Source organism: Hemitrygon akajei, chromosome 11 (genome assembly GCF_048418815.1).
Source record: "Hemitrygon akajei chromosome 11, sHemAka1.3, whole genome shotgun sequence".
Taxonomy (NCBI): Eukaryota; Metazoa; Chordata; class Chondrichthyes; order Myliobatiformes; family Dasyatidae; genus Hemitrygon; species Hemitrygon akajei.
In genome coordinates this window covers 9,989,641-10,004,539 of record NC_133134.1, presented here as the reverse complement: position 1 = coordinate 10,004,539, position 14,899 = coordinate 9,989,641, and the positions used below count along the sequence as shown (strand labels likewise).

Here is a 14,899-nt window from a genome sequence, read left to right as displayed (position 1 = left end):
ATGCTTCATGTAAATGTGTTTAAAGGTGGGGAGGGCTTTACTTGTGATATCCATTACTTTTTGTTGGATTTTCCATTCAAGGGCTTTGGTGTTTCCAAACCAGGCTGTGATGCAAACAGTCAAGATACTCTCCACTGCATTTCTAAAGTTGTTTGTCAATGATTTAGATATATTTTTTTAATTGAGATACTGTGCGGAATAGGACCTTCCGACCTTTCAGCCACGCCGCCCAGCAATTCCCCAATTTAACCCTAGCTTAATCACAGGACAATTTACAATGACCAATTAACCTACCAACCTGTAGGTCCTTGGACTGTGGGAGGGAAATTGAGCAACTAGAGGAAACCCACGCGGTCACGTGGAGAACGTACAAACTCCTTACAGGCAGCAGCGGGAATAGAACCCTCGTCGCCTGTACTCTAAAGCGTTGTACACTATGCTATGCTACTACTATGACCACTATAAACCACTATGCTACCGTGCCACCCCATGCCATGCCAAATCTTCGTAAACCCCTAAGAATACTTCGACATGTAGCATTGAAACTTTTTCAACACTTGGACCAAAAGGATCAATTTGCAACTCAAGATTTTTAGTTTTACCTTACACAAAGTGATAGAGACAGATAGAATTATGATGTTCAAAAGACTTTCCGAACTGTAGGTTCACGCTACAGAAAGGTTTAGAGAGATATGGGCTTACCAGAGGCAAACAGGATTTCGCTTGGATGTGCATCCCAGTTGGTGTAACTGAACCAGAATGAGAATTATCAAATGACATTCATTACAATCACCACTGGGCAATAGACATCACAAACAGCTTGCTCTCTTGCACATCACCTCAGAGAATCTTTTATCCCACAAAAGGTTCTCACAACACTTACGCACTTTGATGAGTATACTCTTAACCTTGGGTACTGTGCAAGACTGCTGCATAATCAAATGCAAATAATTTAACAGTTTCAATATTTGCTATCAAAAACATAATATTCTTGTGACAGAATGTTTTGCAATTACTGTGCCATTTCAAGCTTCAAGAAGCAACAGGTTCATTTGAAGTATATTCCGATAATTATTGGTACAGGTCGGTAAGTTGTAGCCTCCAATTATTAAAATAGCTATTATAGAACCATAGAACATTACATCACAGAAACAGACCTTTTGGCCCTTCTTGGCTGTGCTGAACCATTTTTCTGCCTAGTCCCACTGACCTGCACCTGGACCATATCCCTCCATACACCTCTCATCCATGTACCTGTCCAAGTTTTTCTTAAATGTCAAAAGTGAGCCCGCATTTATCACTTCATCTGGCAGCTCATTCCACAGTCCCACCACTCTCTGTGTGAAGAAGCGCCCCCCCCCCCCCAAATGTTCACTTTAAACTTTTTCCCCTTCACCCTTAACCCATGTCCTCTGGTTTTTTTCTCCCCTAGCCTCAGTGGAAAGAGCCTGCTTGCATTCACTCTATCTATACCCATCATAATTTTATATACCTCTATCAAATCTCCCCTTATTCTTCTACACTCCAAGGAATAAAGTCCTAACCTATTCAACCTTTCTCTGTAGCTCAGTTTCTATTTATGTTAAAAAAAAAATCAAAATTAGGATCAGTGGCATGTTGTGAAATTTGTTGTTTTGCAGTAGCAGAATAGTGCAATACATAAAAAATTATTGTAAGTTGAAAAAGAGAGCAAAAGTGAGGTGGTGTTCACTGATTCTATTAGGACTATTATTCTATAGATTTATTGAGAATGCCCACAAGAAAATTAATCTCAGGGTTCTATATGATGACATATTTATTCTTTGATAATAAATTTATTTTGAACTTTGATCTGTTCAGAAATTTGACGGCGGAAGAGAAATGCTGTTCCTAAAACATTGAGTGCACCTCTTCAGGCTCCTGTACCTCCCCCGATAGTAGCATTAAGAAGGCTTGTTCTGGGTGAAGGAGTCCTTAGTGATAGATGTCACTTTACTGAGGCAGATGTCCATGATGCTGGGAAGGCCAGTACCCATAATGGTGCTGACTCTGTTCATTGGCACCTCCATCCGGACAGCGAGCAACCAGTCAGAAGGCTCTCCGTGGTACATCCATGGAAAATTTGCAAAAAATATTTATTGTATACAATATGCTGGGAATGAGGATTCACTTACAAAATTGTAATTTTGGAAGGAAATCATTCCAAAGGGAACCACTGTCCCTTTTCTCATGAAAACATCCCAAATAGTTTCACTACTAATGAAACACTTTGAAGCAGGGTCCCAGGCATATTGTGAAAATACAGTGCACGATTTAGACTAAAAGACATGGGACCAGAATTAGGCCATTTGGCCCATCGAGTCTGCTCTGCCATTCAATCATGGCTGATCTTTTTTTCTACTTCCTTCTCAACCCCAGTTCCCAGCCTTCTCCCCGTAACTTTTGATGCCAATTCCAATCAAGAACCTATCAATCTCTGCTTTAAATACACCTAACAACCTGGCCTCCAAGCTGCATGTGGCAACAAATTCCACAAATTCACCACCCTTCGGCTAAAGAAATTTCACATCTCTGTTTTGAAAGGGCGCCCCTCTATCCTGAGGCTGTGCCCTCTTGTTCTAGACTCTCCCGCCATGGGAAACACCCTTTCCACATCTACTCTGTCTAGGCCTTTCAATATTCAAAAGGTTTCAATGAGATCTCCCCTCATCCTTCTGAATTCCAGCATGTACAGACTCAGAGCCATCAAATGTTCCTTGTATGATAACCCTTTCATTCCTGGAATCATCCTTGTGAACCTCCTCTGGACCCTCTCCAATACAAGCACATCTTTTCTAAGATGAGGGGGCCAAAACTGTTCACAGTACTCAAGGTGAAGCCTCACCAGTGCCTTATAAAGCCTCAGCATCACATCCTTACTCTTGTATTCTAGACCTCTTGAAATTAATGCTAACATGGCATTTGCCATCCTTACCACTGACTCTACCTGCAAGTTAACCTTCAGGGTGCTCTGCACAAGGACTCCCAAGTCCCCCTGTATCTCAGATTCCTGGATTTTCTCCCCTTTTAGAAAATAGTCAGCATATTTATTTCTACTACCAAAGTGCATGGCCATGCATTTTCCAACATTGTATTTAATATGCCACTTTCTTGCCCATTCTCATAATATGTTTAAGTCCTTCTGCATCCTACCTGTTTCCGTATCATCTGCAAACTTGGCAACAAAGCCATCTATTCCATTTATAGATGGAACTCATTTATATACAGTACAAAAAGAAGTGGTCCCAACACCAACCCCTGCAGAACACCACTAGTTACAGGTAGCCAACCAGAAGAGGATCCTTTTATTCCCACTCGTTGCCTCCTACCAATCAGCCAATGCTCTAACCATGTTAGTAGCTTTCCTGTAATACCATGGGCTCTTAACTTGGTAAGCAGCCTCATGTGGTTCGTCAGGCAGGATTTCCCCTGAAGGAAACCATGCTGATTTTGTACTATCTTGTCCTGTGATACCAATTACTCCATCACCTTATCCTTAACAATTGACTCTAACATCTTCCCAACCACTGTGGACAGGCTAACTGGATTATAATTTCCTTTCTGCTGCCTTCCTCCTTTCTTAAAGAGTGAAGTAACGTTTGCAATTTTCCAGTCCTCTGGCACCATGTCCAATGATTTTTGAAAGATAATTTCTAACCACAATCTCTAATGCGACCTCTTTCAGAACTCTAGGGTGCAGTTCATCTGGTCCAAGTGACTTATGTACCTTTAGGTCTTTCAATTTTTTTGAGTACCTTCTCTCTTGTAACAGTAACTGCACCCACTTCTCTTCCTTTACACACTACAACATCAGGCATACTGCTAGTGTCTTCCACAGTAAAGACTGATGTTTATTTCAGCAGCCATCACCTTGTTCCCCATTATTATTTCTCCTGCCTCATCTTCTAGCAGTCGTATATCCACTCTTTTACTTTTAACATCCTTGAAAAAACTTCTACTATACACTTTGATATTATTTGCTAGCTTGCTTTTTTCACATTTCATCTTTTCCCTTCCAATGATTTTTTTAGTTGCTCACTGTAGGTTTTTAAAAACTTCCCAATCCTCTATCTTCCCACTAATTTTTACTTTGTTGTATGCCCTTTCTTTAGCTTTTACATTAGCTTTGACTTTTCTTGTCAGCCACAGTTTTACTATTTGAGTATTTCTTCATTTCTGAAATACACATGTCCAGCACCTTCCTCATTTTCCCCAGAAACGCACCCCATGCTACTCTGCTGAAATCCCTACCTGCAGCTCGTTCCAATTTACTTTGGCCAACTCCTCTCTCATACCACTGTAATTTTCCTTACTCCACTGAAATACTACTACATCAGACTTTCTCCCTATCAAATTTCAAGTTGAACTCAATTATATTGTGATCACTGGTTCTTTAACCTTAAGCTCCCTAATCGCCTCCAGTTCATTACATAACACCCAATCCAGTATAGCTGGTTCCCTAGAAGGCTCAATGACAAACTGCTCTACGAAGCTATCTTAGGCATTCAACAAACTCACTCTCTTGAAATCCATTACAAACCTTATTTTCCCAATCGACCTGCATGTTAAAATTTCCCATGACTACCATAACATTGCCCTTTTGACTCACCTTTTTCTATTTCCTGCTGTAACCTATGGTCCACCTTCCAGCCACTCTTGGGAGGCCTGTATATAACTGCTATAAACATCCTATTACCCTTGCAGATTCTTAATTCAACCCACAAGATTCAACATCATCCAATCCTATGTCACATCTTTCTATATGCTATTCTTCACCAGTAGAGCCACACAACCCCTTCTGCCTACCTTCCTATCCCTTCAATAAAACCTGTAACCTTGGATATTCAGCTCCCGACTACAACCATCCTTCAGCCACAATTCAGTGATGGCCACAACATCATACCCGGCAATCTGTAATCCACCTATTTCTTATACTACGCACATTTAGATACAACACCTTGAGTACTGTATTTGCTGTCCTTTCTGACTCTGCATTCCTAATGATCTGATACTCAGCCTGTTGGCTGCAACTATATCCCATCACCTGCCGACCCTTCCTGACAATCTGACTGCATGCTATCTTATGTTTTACCATCCATCCTTTCCTGAGTCCCTTCACTCCAGTCCCCCCCCCCCCGCCAAGTTAGTTTAATCCCTCCCCAACAGCTCTAACAAACTGGCCCGCGAGAATATTGGTCCCCCTTCAGTTCAGATGCAAATCGTCACTTTTGAACAGGTCACACCTCCCCCAGAAGAGATCCCAATTATCCAAGGACCTGAAGCCCTGCCCCCACACAAGCTTCTCAGACACACATTTATCTGCCAAATCATGTTGTTTCTACCCTCACTGGCACTTGGCACGGGTAGCAATCCACAAATTACTACCCAGGAGGTCCTGCTTCTCAGCTTCCTACCTAGCTTTCTAAATTCTCTTTTCAGGACGTCATTGCTTTTCCTTCCCAAGTCATTGGTACCAGTATGTACCAAGACTTCTGGCTGCTCCCCAAAATCCCTCTCCAAAATGTTGTGGACGTGATCTGAGACATCCCTGACCCTGACACCTGGGAGGCAACATACCATTCAGGAGTCCTGTTCACGTCCACAGAATCTCTTGTCTGTTCCCCTCACTATTAAGTCCCCTATCACTACCGCTCCCTTCTTTCTCTTTTCCCTTCTGCACCATGGACCCATGCCCGTAACCCGGTGGCCGTGTCATTCTCCCGGAAGGTCATCCTCCACAAAAGTCTCCAAAGTGGTATACTTGTTTTTGAGGGAAATGGCCACGGGGCACTCTGCTCTAACTGCCTGTTTCCATTTCTCCTGACGGTCACCCAGTTACTTGCCTCCTGCAACTTCTGGGTGACTAACTCCCTGTAACTTTGATCAATTATCTCCTCACTCTCCTGTACAAGCTGAAGGTCATCCAGTTGCTACTCCAGATCCCTAATTTGGATGCACAACCAGATCCCATGTGATAATGAGCAGATAATTTGATTTTGGCAAGCAATTATTAATCAAAAGATTGAGGAGTACTTTTGTGAGATTCCTTTTAAATTAGTGAGACTTTATAAGGGATTGGTCAGACCACATTTGGAGTATTGGACCACATATCAAAGAAAGTATGTGCTGGCACTGGAGAGGATCCAGAGGATGTTTATGAAAATGATCCTAAGAATGAAAGGGTTAAGGTGTGAAAAGCATTTGCTGACTCTGGGCCTCACTGGAATTTAAAAGAATGAGGGCGGATTTCACCGATAACTACAGAATATTGAAAGGCCCAGATAGAGTGAACATGAAGAGGATGCTTCCAATATTGAGAGAGTCTAAGACCAGAGGGCACATCCTCAGAATAGAAGACAGTCCCTTTAGAACAGAGATGAAGATGAATTTCTTCAGCCAGGGGGTGTTGAATCTGTGGGATTCATTGCTACAGGCAGCTGTGGAGGCCAAGTCATGGGGTACATTTAAAGTGGTGGTTGATAGGTTCTTGATTAGTCAGATCATGAAAAGTTATCAAGAGAAGGTGGGAGAATGTGGTTGAGAGGGAAAAACAAATCAGCCATGATGGAATGGTGGAGCACTCAATGGGCCAAATGCTGCTCCTCTGTCTCATGGTCTTATAGTGCATTGAGATAGTTCTGAGAAAACTGGAGGAGTTTTTGTTTGCTGTTTTAACAACACTTAAGGCAATGTGACGCTTCTTCAGTCCTTTAACAGAGATAGAACATAGAACTATACACACCCTTTGGCCCACGATATTGTGCTGACCTATACAAACCTAGTTCACAGTCAATCTACCCCTTCCCTCCTATAAACCCTCCATTTTTCTTACTAGGAAAAATGTGCTGAACATCCACTTTATCCATGCCACTCAATTTTATACATCTCATTGTCCTTCACTCCAAAGAAAAGAAGCCCAGTCTTCAACCTTTCTTCATATGTCATACACGCCAATCCAGGCAGCGTCCTGGTAAATCTCCCCTGCACCCTCTCTAAAGCTTCCACATCTTTCTATGAGGGACGAGAACTGAACACAATATTCTGTGTGGTTTGACCAGAGTTTTACAGAGCTGCATACACAAAATGCTGCCTGGCCTGCTGAGTTCTTCCAGCATTTTGTGTGTGTTGCTCGGATTTCCAGCATCTGCAGATTTTCTTTTGTTTGTGGTTTTACAGAGCTGCAACATTACCTCAAACCTCTTGAATTCAATTCCCTGACTAATGCAGGCTGACCACCCCCCCCCCCCCCCACCACCCTATCAACTTCGAGGAATCTATGGACTTAGATCCCACACTGACAAGGAGTCTGCTTAGAACCTTGTACTCTACCTCAAGCTTGATCTTCCAAAGTATATCACTTCATACTTTTCCAGATTCAATTCCATCTGCCATGTCTCCACCCTGCTCTGCAACCTTTCTAACCCACAGCAGCCCTCCACACCATCTGCAACTCCAACAACCTCTGTGTCATTGGCAAACTTACTAACCCACCCTCCCACTTCCTTATCCAAGTCACCTATAAAAATTACAAAATGCGCAACCATCCCTCCCTCTCCATCATCCTCAACACGTGTACCCAACGGTGCTGAACCCTTTGATGTATACACTGCTCACACGTGACTGTACAGGCGAACACCTGAGCAATAACATCAAGTTTGCTAATATCATGACAGGGGTGGGGCTCATCACCAACAACGATGAGACTACCTACAGAGAAGAGATGGAAGACCTCAAGGCCTGATGCCAGGCCAATAACCTCTTCCTCAACGGCAATAAGACAAAGGAGATGGTTATCAATTTAGGAGAACTCACACCACTCACTCCCTCCTTACAGTGGAGCAAGCAGTTTCAAACTATTGGGAGTGCACATCTCATACAACCTCTCATGGTCCCAGAACACATCGTTCACAATTAGGAAAGCTCACTAACACCTTGACTTTCTGAGCAAGTTGAAGAGAGCTGGATAATGCACATCTACAGTTGCCTCATTCTACAGAAGTGGATCCTAACAAGCTGCATCACTGCATGGTATGATAACTGCATTGCAACAGACAGGAAGGCTCTATAACAGGTAGTCAAAATTGCCCAATGCATTAAAATTTGAATTAAGGACATATATGCAGAAAGATGTCAGAAAAGGGCCAGTAATATCATGAAGGACCCCACCCATCTTGCTCATGGATTGTTTGTCCCACTCCCATTAGGGGAAGGTTACGTAGCATCCACACCAGGATCACCAGACTCAAAAGGCAAATGCAAGCAGTAAGGCTGACAAAACCTCCACCCACTAACCTGTCCCTCCACAGCCACCACTACTTTATCATTTCTCATCACTCATCTTATGTAGACTCTCCTGTGCCTCTGTCACTTTACAAACATGAATATAAGCTATCATACTAATGTATACGTATTGTGTTTAATATTATACTCTTTATCTCTTTTTGCTATAGCAGATTCGGATTAACAATTATTTTGTTCTCCTTTACATTTCTGTACTGGAATGACATTAAGCAATCTTGAATCTTGAACGGGTTCCTAGAACATATCCCTTAGAAAGCGATTAGCCACCAATCCCCATCTAGTTCCGCCCTCTGCCTTCTGCGGATAAGTCAATTCTGAATCCACGTAGTCAAGTTTCCAAGGATCCCATGTCTCCTGACTTTTTAGATGAGCCTCTCATGGAAAATGGCCAAAGCCCACACTTACCAGGGGTCCACTTCGCATACTTGGCTGCACACTCGCAGCTCTTCTTCTTGACCTCGGGGAAGGGGTCGACGATGGTCCTCTGCAGGATCTTGACCATGTCGTCCAGGTAGGAAGCCAGCCGGGTGCCGCAGAGCTCGACCACGAACACCAGCAGCTCGACCAGGGCCAAGCGCAGCTCCTCAGCCGGCTCGGCCAATTCGGGCAGGCCCAGGCGCTGCACGATGGCCGGCAGCAGGTAGGGCAGCGCTTCGTGGGGCCGCGGCACGGCGCGCAGCAGCTCGGCCAGGGTGCAGATGCTGAGCTCCCGGCAGCGCTCAGCCGGGTCGCTTAGGGCGCTGAGCAAAGGCCGCAGCAGGGTGGCCAGCACCCGCTGCCGCACTCCGCTCGGCAGCTGCCGCTCCGCCGCCTCGGCTCGGATGCACTCGAGCGCCCGGCGCCTTGAGCTTTTACTCTCGCTGCTCAGACAGTTCAGATGGCGGCCAAGTGCCTGGCACACCTCGGCCGCCTGCTCAGCCTCGACATCCACCGCGGGTTCCGCCATGCTTGCCGTCGCCAGTAGCAACCAGGCCGCTTCTTTGCGACCGTTACCAAGGACACGTTTGACGGCTTCTTCAACAAGTCAACTTTATTGACACTGTCTTCCAGTCTCTAAGGGATTGTACAGAATTCTTCAAACTTAACTCTGGTTCCTACATTGTGAAATTGGAAGTCATTTCCAACTGAATCCTATTTATTTTATTCAATATAGCAAGGCTGCAAAGCGCCCATTTATTACCCATCCCGAAATGCACTTGCCTCCTTGAACCCCTGCAATCCTTCTAGTAAAGTGTTCCTTGTTGTCTGAGGAGTTGCAGGATTTTTGACCAGTGTAAGTAAAAGAACATTCCCAAGTCAGGCAATGGCACTGCTTCAAGAAGGCGCCATCCATCATCAAAGATCTCCATCATTATCTGGGCTATCACATCAGGCAGGAGGTACAAAAGCCACACCACCAGGTTCAAGTACTTCCCTTCAACCATTTGGTTCTTGAACCATCTGGCACCATCCCCATCACTTTTTCTTTTCTTTTGTTCTTTTAGACATTGTTTATCTTTGAGTACAATTTTTCATTGATTTTATTGTTTTTCTTTGTATTTACTCTGAATACCTGCGAGAAAATGAAAATAAATTTATTTTAAACTTTGAACTACAATTCAGCAGCACTTCAAGCACTTTGCAATAAAAAGAACATTTTTGTTTCAATTGTTTTATTTTTTTGTTAAATGTGCGTAATCTATGTTTAATTCACATTTTCCTTGTAAATTCTACTTGTATGCCTGTGATACTGCTACAAGTAAGTTTTTCATTACACTGGTGGATACACGTACTTGTGCATATGACAGTAAACTTGACTTTGACTTGGACAACTTGCAGGGCATGACAGCTGCTATCTTTGTCTATCCAGACTGGTGTAGGTTTATTATTGTTGCTGGTTCCTTAATTTTGTTATAGCTGGGAGGGGTGGTAGCAGGGATAAGTTCCCACTACCTATTAAATGCTTCCAATGGCGTGTGTCTCAAATAGCTTCTTACAAGCTCCTGACCTTCATGTGTGATTTAGTTACTAAGCTCAGCGGAGCCTTTTCTACAGACAGGAGAAGGGAAAAAGATGGGTTACTGGCGCCTTAAAACCAGTCATATTGGGCAGATGGGGCTCGTCATCTGTGGTGTGCAGCTCATATAGGAAAAGGAAAACTGATCTCAAACCTCCGCTGACTTTTGGCTATACCCACTATGAAGATGGAGTCCTTAAGGCATTCCTGTGTTGAATTCAATGCCCACTGCTGACTCCTGCGATGCTGCTGGTGCCAACCTGTAGTAAGTCTCTACCAACACACACAAAATGCTGGTGGAACACAGCAGGCCAGGCAGCATCTATAAGGAGAAGCTGCCCTTACACTTCCTCCCTCACCACCATTCAGGGCCCCAGGCAGTCCTTCCAGGTGAGGCGACACTTCACCTGTGAGTCGGCTGATGTGGTATACTGCATCCAGTGCTCCCGGTATTGCCTTTTATATATTGATGAAACCCGACGCAGACTGGGAGACCGTTTCGCTGAACACCTACGCTTGGTCCGCCAGAGAAAGCAGGATCTCCCAGTGGCCACACATTTTAATTCCACGTCCCATTCCCATTCTGATATGTCTATCCATGGCCTCCTCTACTGTCAAGATGAAGCCACACTCAGGTTGGAGGAACAACACCTTATATACCAGCTGGGTAACCTCCAACCTGATGGCATGAACATTGACTTCTCTAATTTCTGTTAATGCCCCTCCTTCCCTTCTTCCCCATCCCTGACATATTTAGTTGTTTGTTTTTTTCTCTCTCTCTCTGCCCATCACTCTGCCTGTTCTCCATCTTCCTCTGGTGCTCCCCCCTCCTCCTTTCTTTCTCCCTAGGCCTCCTGTCCCATGATCCTTTCCCTTTTCCAGCTCTGTATCACTTTCGCCAATCACCTTTCCAGCTCTTAGCTTCATCCCACCCCCTCCGGTCTTCTCCTATCATTTCGCATTTCCCCCTCCCCCCACTACTTTCAAATCTCTTACTATCTTTCCTTTCGGTTAGTCCTGACGAAGGGTCTTGGCCCGAAACATCAACAGTGCCTCTCCTTATAGATGCTGCCTGGCCTGCTGTGTTCCACCAGCATTTTGTGTATGTTGTTTGAATTTCCATCATCTGCAGATTTCCTCATGTAAGTCTCCACCATTCCTTTGGTTTATCAACTGCGTGGAGAGGGGGAGCCTGCTACTAGCAACAGCTTGCTCTCCATATCGTACTGGCCAGGCTTGCATATCACGTAGACAATACGGAGACGCAGCTCGAAGACCTTCATCTGGTCAGGGAAGGTGAGGAGGTGATAGAGAGGAGCTATAGGCAAGTAGTCACACTGGGTCCTCGGGAGACAGAAGAGTGGGTAACAGTCGGGATAGAGAGGGAAAGAGTCAGATACTAGAGAGTACTCCCTGTGGCTGTCCCCCTGAACAATAAGTACTCCTGTTTGAGTACTGGTGGGGGGTACGGCCTAACTGGAGGAAGCAATAGTGGCCGCACCTCTGGCACAGAGTCTGGCCCTGTGGCTCAGAAGGGTAGGGAAAGGAAGAGGATGGCAGCAGTGATAAGGGACTCTATAGTCAGGGGTTCAAACAGGCGATTCTGTGGATGCGGGAAAGAAACACGGATGGCAGTTTGCCTCCCAGGTGCCAGGGTCCGGATGTTTCTGATCACGTCCAAGATATCCTGAAGTGGGAAGGTGAAGAGCCAGAGGTCGTGGCACATATTGGTACCAACGATACAGGTAGAAAAAGGGAGGAGGTCCTGAAAACAGACTACAGGGAGTTAGGAAGGAACTTGAGAAGCAGGACCTCAAAGGTACGTAGTAATCTCGGGAATACTGCCTGTGCCATGCAACAGTGAGTATAGGAATAGAGTGACGTGGAGGATAAATGTGTGGCTGAGGGATTGGAGCAGGGGACAGGGATTCAAATTTCTGGATCATTGGGACCTCTTTTGGGGCAGGTGTGCTGGTGGGTGGGAATTGAACTGAAGAGACGGAAGAAGGGGCGGTTGGCTCACAAATATAGAAAGCTTGTAGGCAGTGTGAGAGGGAAGATAGGCAGGTGATAGATAGGGATGTGCTCAGACTGATGGTTTGAGATGAGTCTATTTTAGTGGCTCAGGGGCAAGAATGGTTACTTCGAGTGCCAGGCTTTAGATGTTTCAGAAAGGACAGTGAGGGAGGGAGGCAAAAGAGGTGGGGGTATGGCACTGCTGATCAGAGATAGTGTCACGACTGCAAAAAAGGAGGAAGTCATGGAGGGATTGTCTACTGAGTCTCTGTCAGTGGAAGTTAGAAACAGAAAAGAGTCAATAACTCTACTGGATGTTTTTTATAGACCACCCAATAGTAACAGGGACATCGAGGAGCAGATAGGGAGACAGATTCTGGAAAGGTGTAATAATAACAGGGTTGTCGTGGTGGGAGATTTTAATTTCCCAAATATTAGACAATAGACAACAGACAATAGGTACAGGAGTAGGCCATTCGGCCTGTCGAGCCAGCACCGCCATTCAATATGATCATGGCTGATCATCCACGATTAGTACCCTGTTCCTGCCTTCTCCCCATATCCTTTGACTCCGCTATATTTAAGAGCTCTATCTAACTCTTTCTTGAAAGCATCCAGAGAACTGGCTTCCACTGCCTTCTGAGGCAGAGCGTTCCATAGATCCACAACTCTCTGGGTGAAAAAGTTTTTCCTGAACTCCATTCTAAATGGTCTACACCTTATTCTTAAACTGTGGCCTCTGGTTCTGGACTTCCCCAACATCAGGAACATGTTTCCTGCCTCTAGCATGTCCAATCCCTTAATAATCTTATATGTTTCAATCAGATCTCCTCTCATCCTTCTAAATTCCAGTGTATACAAGCACAGTTGCTCCAATCTTTTAACATATGACAGTCCTGCCATCCCGGGAATTAACCTCGTGAACCTTCGCTGCACTCCCACGATAGCAAGAAGGTCCTTCCTCAAATTTGGAGACCAAAACTGCACACAATACTCCAGGTGTGGTCTCACCAGGGCCCTGTACAACTGCAGAAGGACCTCTTTGCTCCTATACTCAATTCCCCTTGTTATGAAGGCCAACATGCCAAATATTGATTGGCATCTCCCTGGAGCAAGGGGTTTAGATGGGGTGGAGTTTATTAGGTGTGTTCAGGAAGGTTTCTTGACACAATATGTGGATAAGCCTACAAGAGGAGAAGCTGTACTTGATCTGGTATTGAGAAATGAACCTGGTCAGGTGTCAGGTCTCTCAGTAGGAGAGCATTTTAGAGATAGTGATCACAATTCTATCTCCTTTACTATAGCACAGGAGAGGGCTAGGAACAGACCAGTTAGGAAAGTGTTTAATTGGGGTAAGGGAAGATATGAAGCTATCAGGAACGAACCTGGAAGTTTAAATTGGGAACAGATGTTCTTAGGGATATGTACGGCAGAAATGTGGCAAATGTTCAGGGGATATTTGCGTGGTGTTCTGCATAGGTACGTTCCAATGAGACAGGGAAAGGATGGTAGGGTACAGGAACCGTGGTGTACAAAGGCTGTTGAAAATCTAGTCAAGAAGAAAAGAAAAACTTACGAAAGGTTCAAAAAACTAGGTGATGATAGAGATCTAGAAAATTATAAGGCTAGCAAGAAGGAGTTTAAGAATGAAACTAGGAGAGCCAGAAGGGGCCATGAGAAGACCTTGGTGAGCAGGATTAAAGAAAACCCCAAGGTATTCTACAAGTATGTGAAGAGCAAGAGGATGAGATGTGAGAGAATAGGACAAATCAAGTGTGACAGTGGAAAAGTGTGTATGGAACCGGAGGAGATAGCAGAGGTATCTAATGAGTACTTTGCTTCAGTATTCACTACGGGAAAAGATCTTGGTGATTATAGGGATGGCTTACAGCAGATTGAAAAGCTTGAGCATATAGACATTATGAAAGAGGGTGTGCTGGAGCTTTTGGAAAGCATCAAGTTGAATAAGTCTCCAACTTGTATCCCAGGCTACAAGTGGAGGCGAGTGAGTAGATTGCTGAGCCTCTGGCAAGGATCTTTGCATCATCAATGAGGACGGGAGAGGTTCCAGAGGATTGGAGGGTTGCAGATATTGTTCTCTTATTCAAGAAAGGGAGTAGAGATAGTCCAGTAAATTATAGACCAGTGAGTCTTACTTCGGTGGTTGGTAAGTTGATAGAAAAGATCCTGAGAGGCAGAATTGATGTACATTTGGAGGGGCATAATATGATTAGGAATAGTCAGCATGGCTTTGTCAAAGGCAGGTCGTGGCTTACGAGCCTGATTGAATTTTTTGAGGATGTGACTAAAAACATTGATGAAGGTAGAGCAGTAGATGTAGTATATATGGATTTCATCAAGGTATTTGATAAGGTACCCCATGCAAGGCTTATCAAAAAAGTAAGGAGGCATGGGATCTAAGGGGACCTTGCTTTGTGGGTGCAGAATTGGTTTGCTCACAGAAGACAAAGAGTGGTTGTAGACAGGTCATATTCTGCATGGAGGTTGGTGAGCAGTGGTGTGTCTCAGGGATCTGTTCTGGGACCCATTCTCATCATGGTTTTTATA

At 44.5% G+C, this 14,899-nt stretch overlaps 1 protein-coding gene across 1 annotated transcript in view; it reads right to left on the bottom strand.

Moving 5' to 3' along the window:
* The window catches only part of LOC140735307 (dynein axonemal assembly factor 5-like), a 167,240-nt gene extending 157,958 nt beyond the window's left edge, over positions 1 to 9,282 (bottom strand). The window contains exon 1 of the mRNA XM_073060195.1: positions 8,725 to 9,282. Within this exon, the coding sequence (XP_072916296.1) occupies positions 8,725 to 9,265 (541 nt within the window). The 5' untranslated portion in view covers positions 9,266 to 9,282. The remainder of the gene's footprint in view (positions 1 to 8,724) is intronic.
* Positions 9,283 to 14,899: the final 5,617 nt, after the last annotated feature.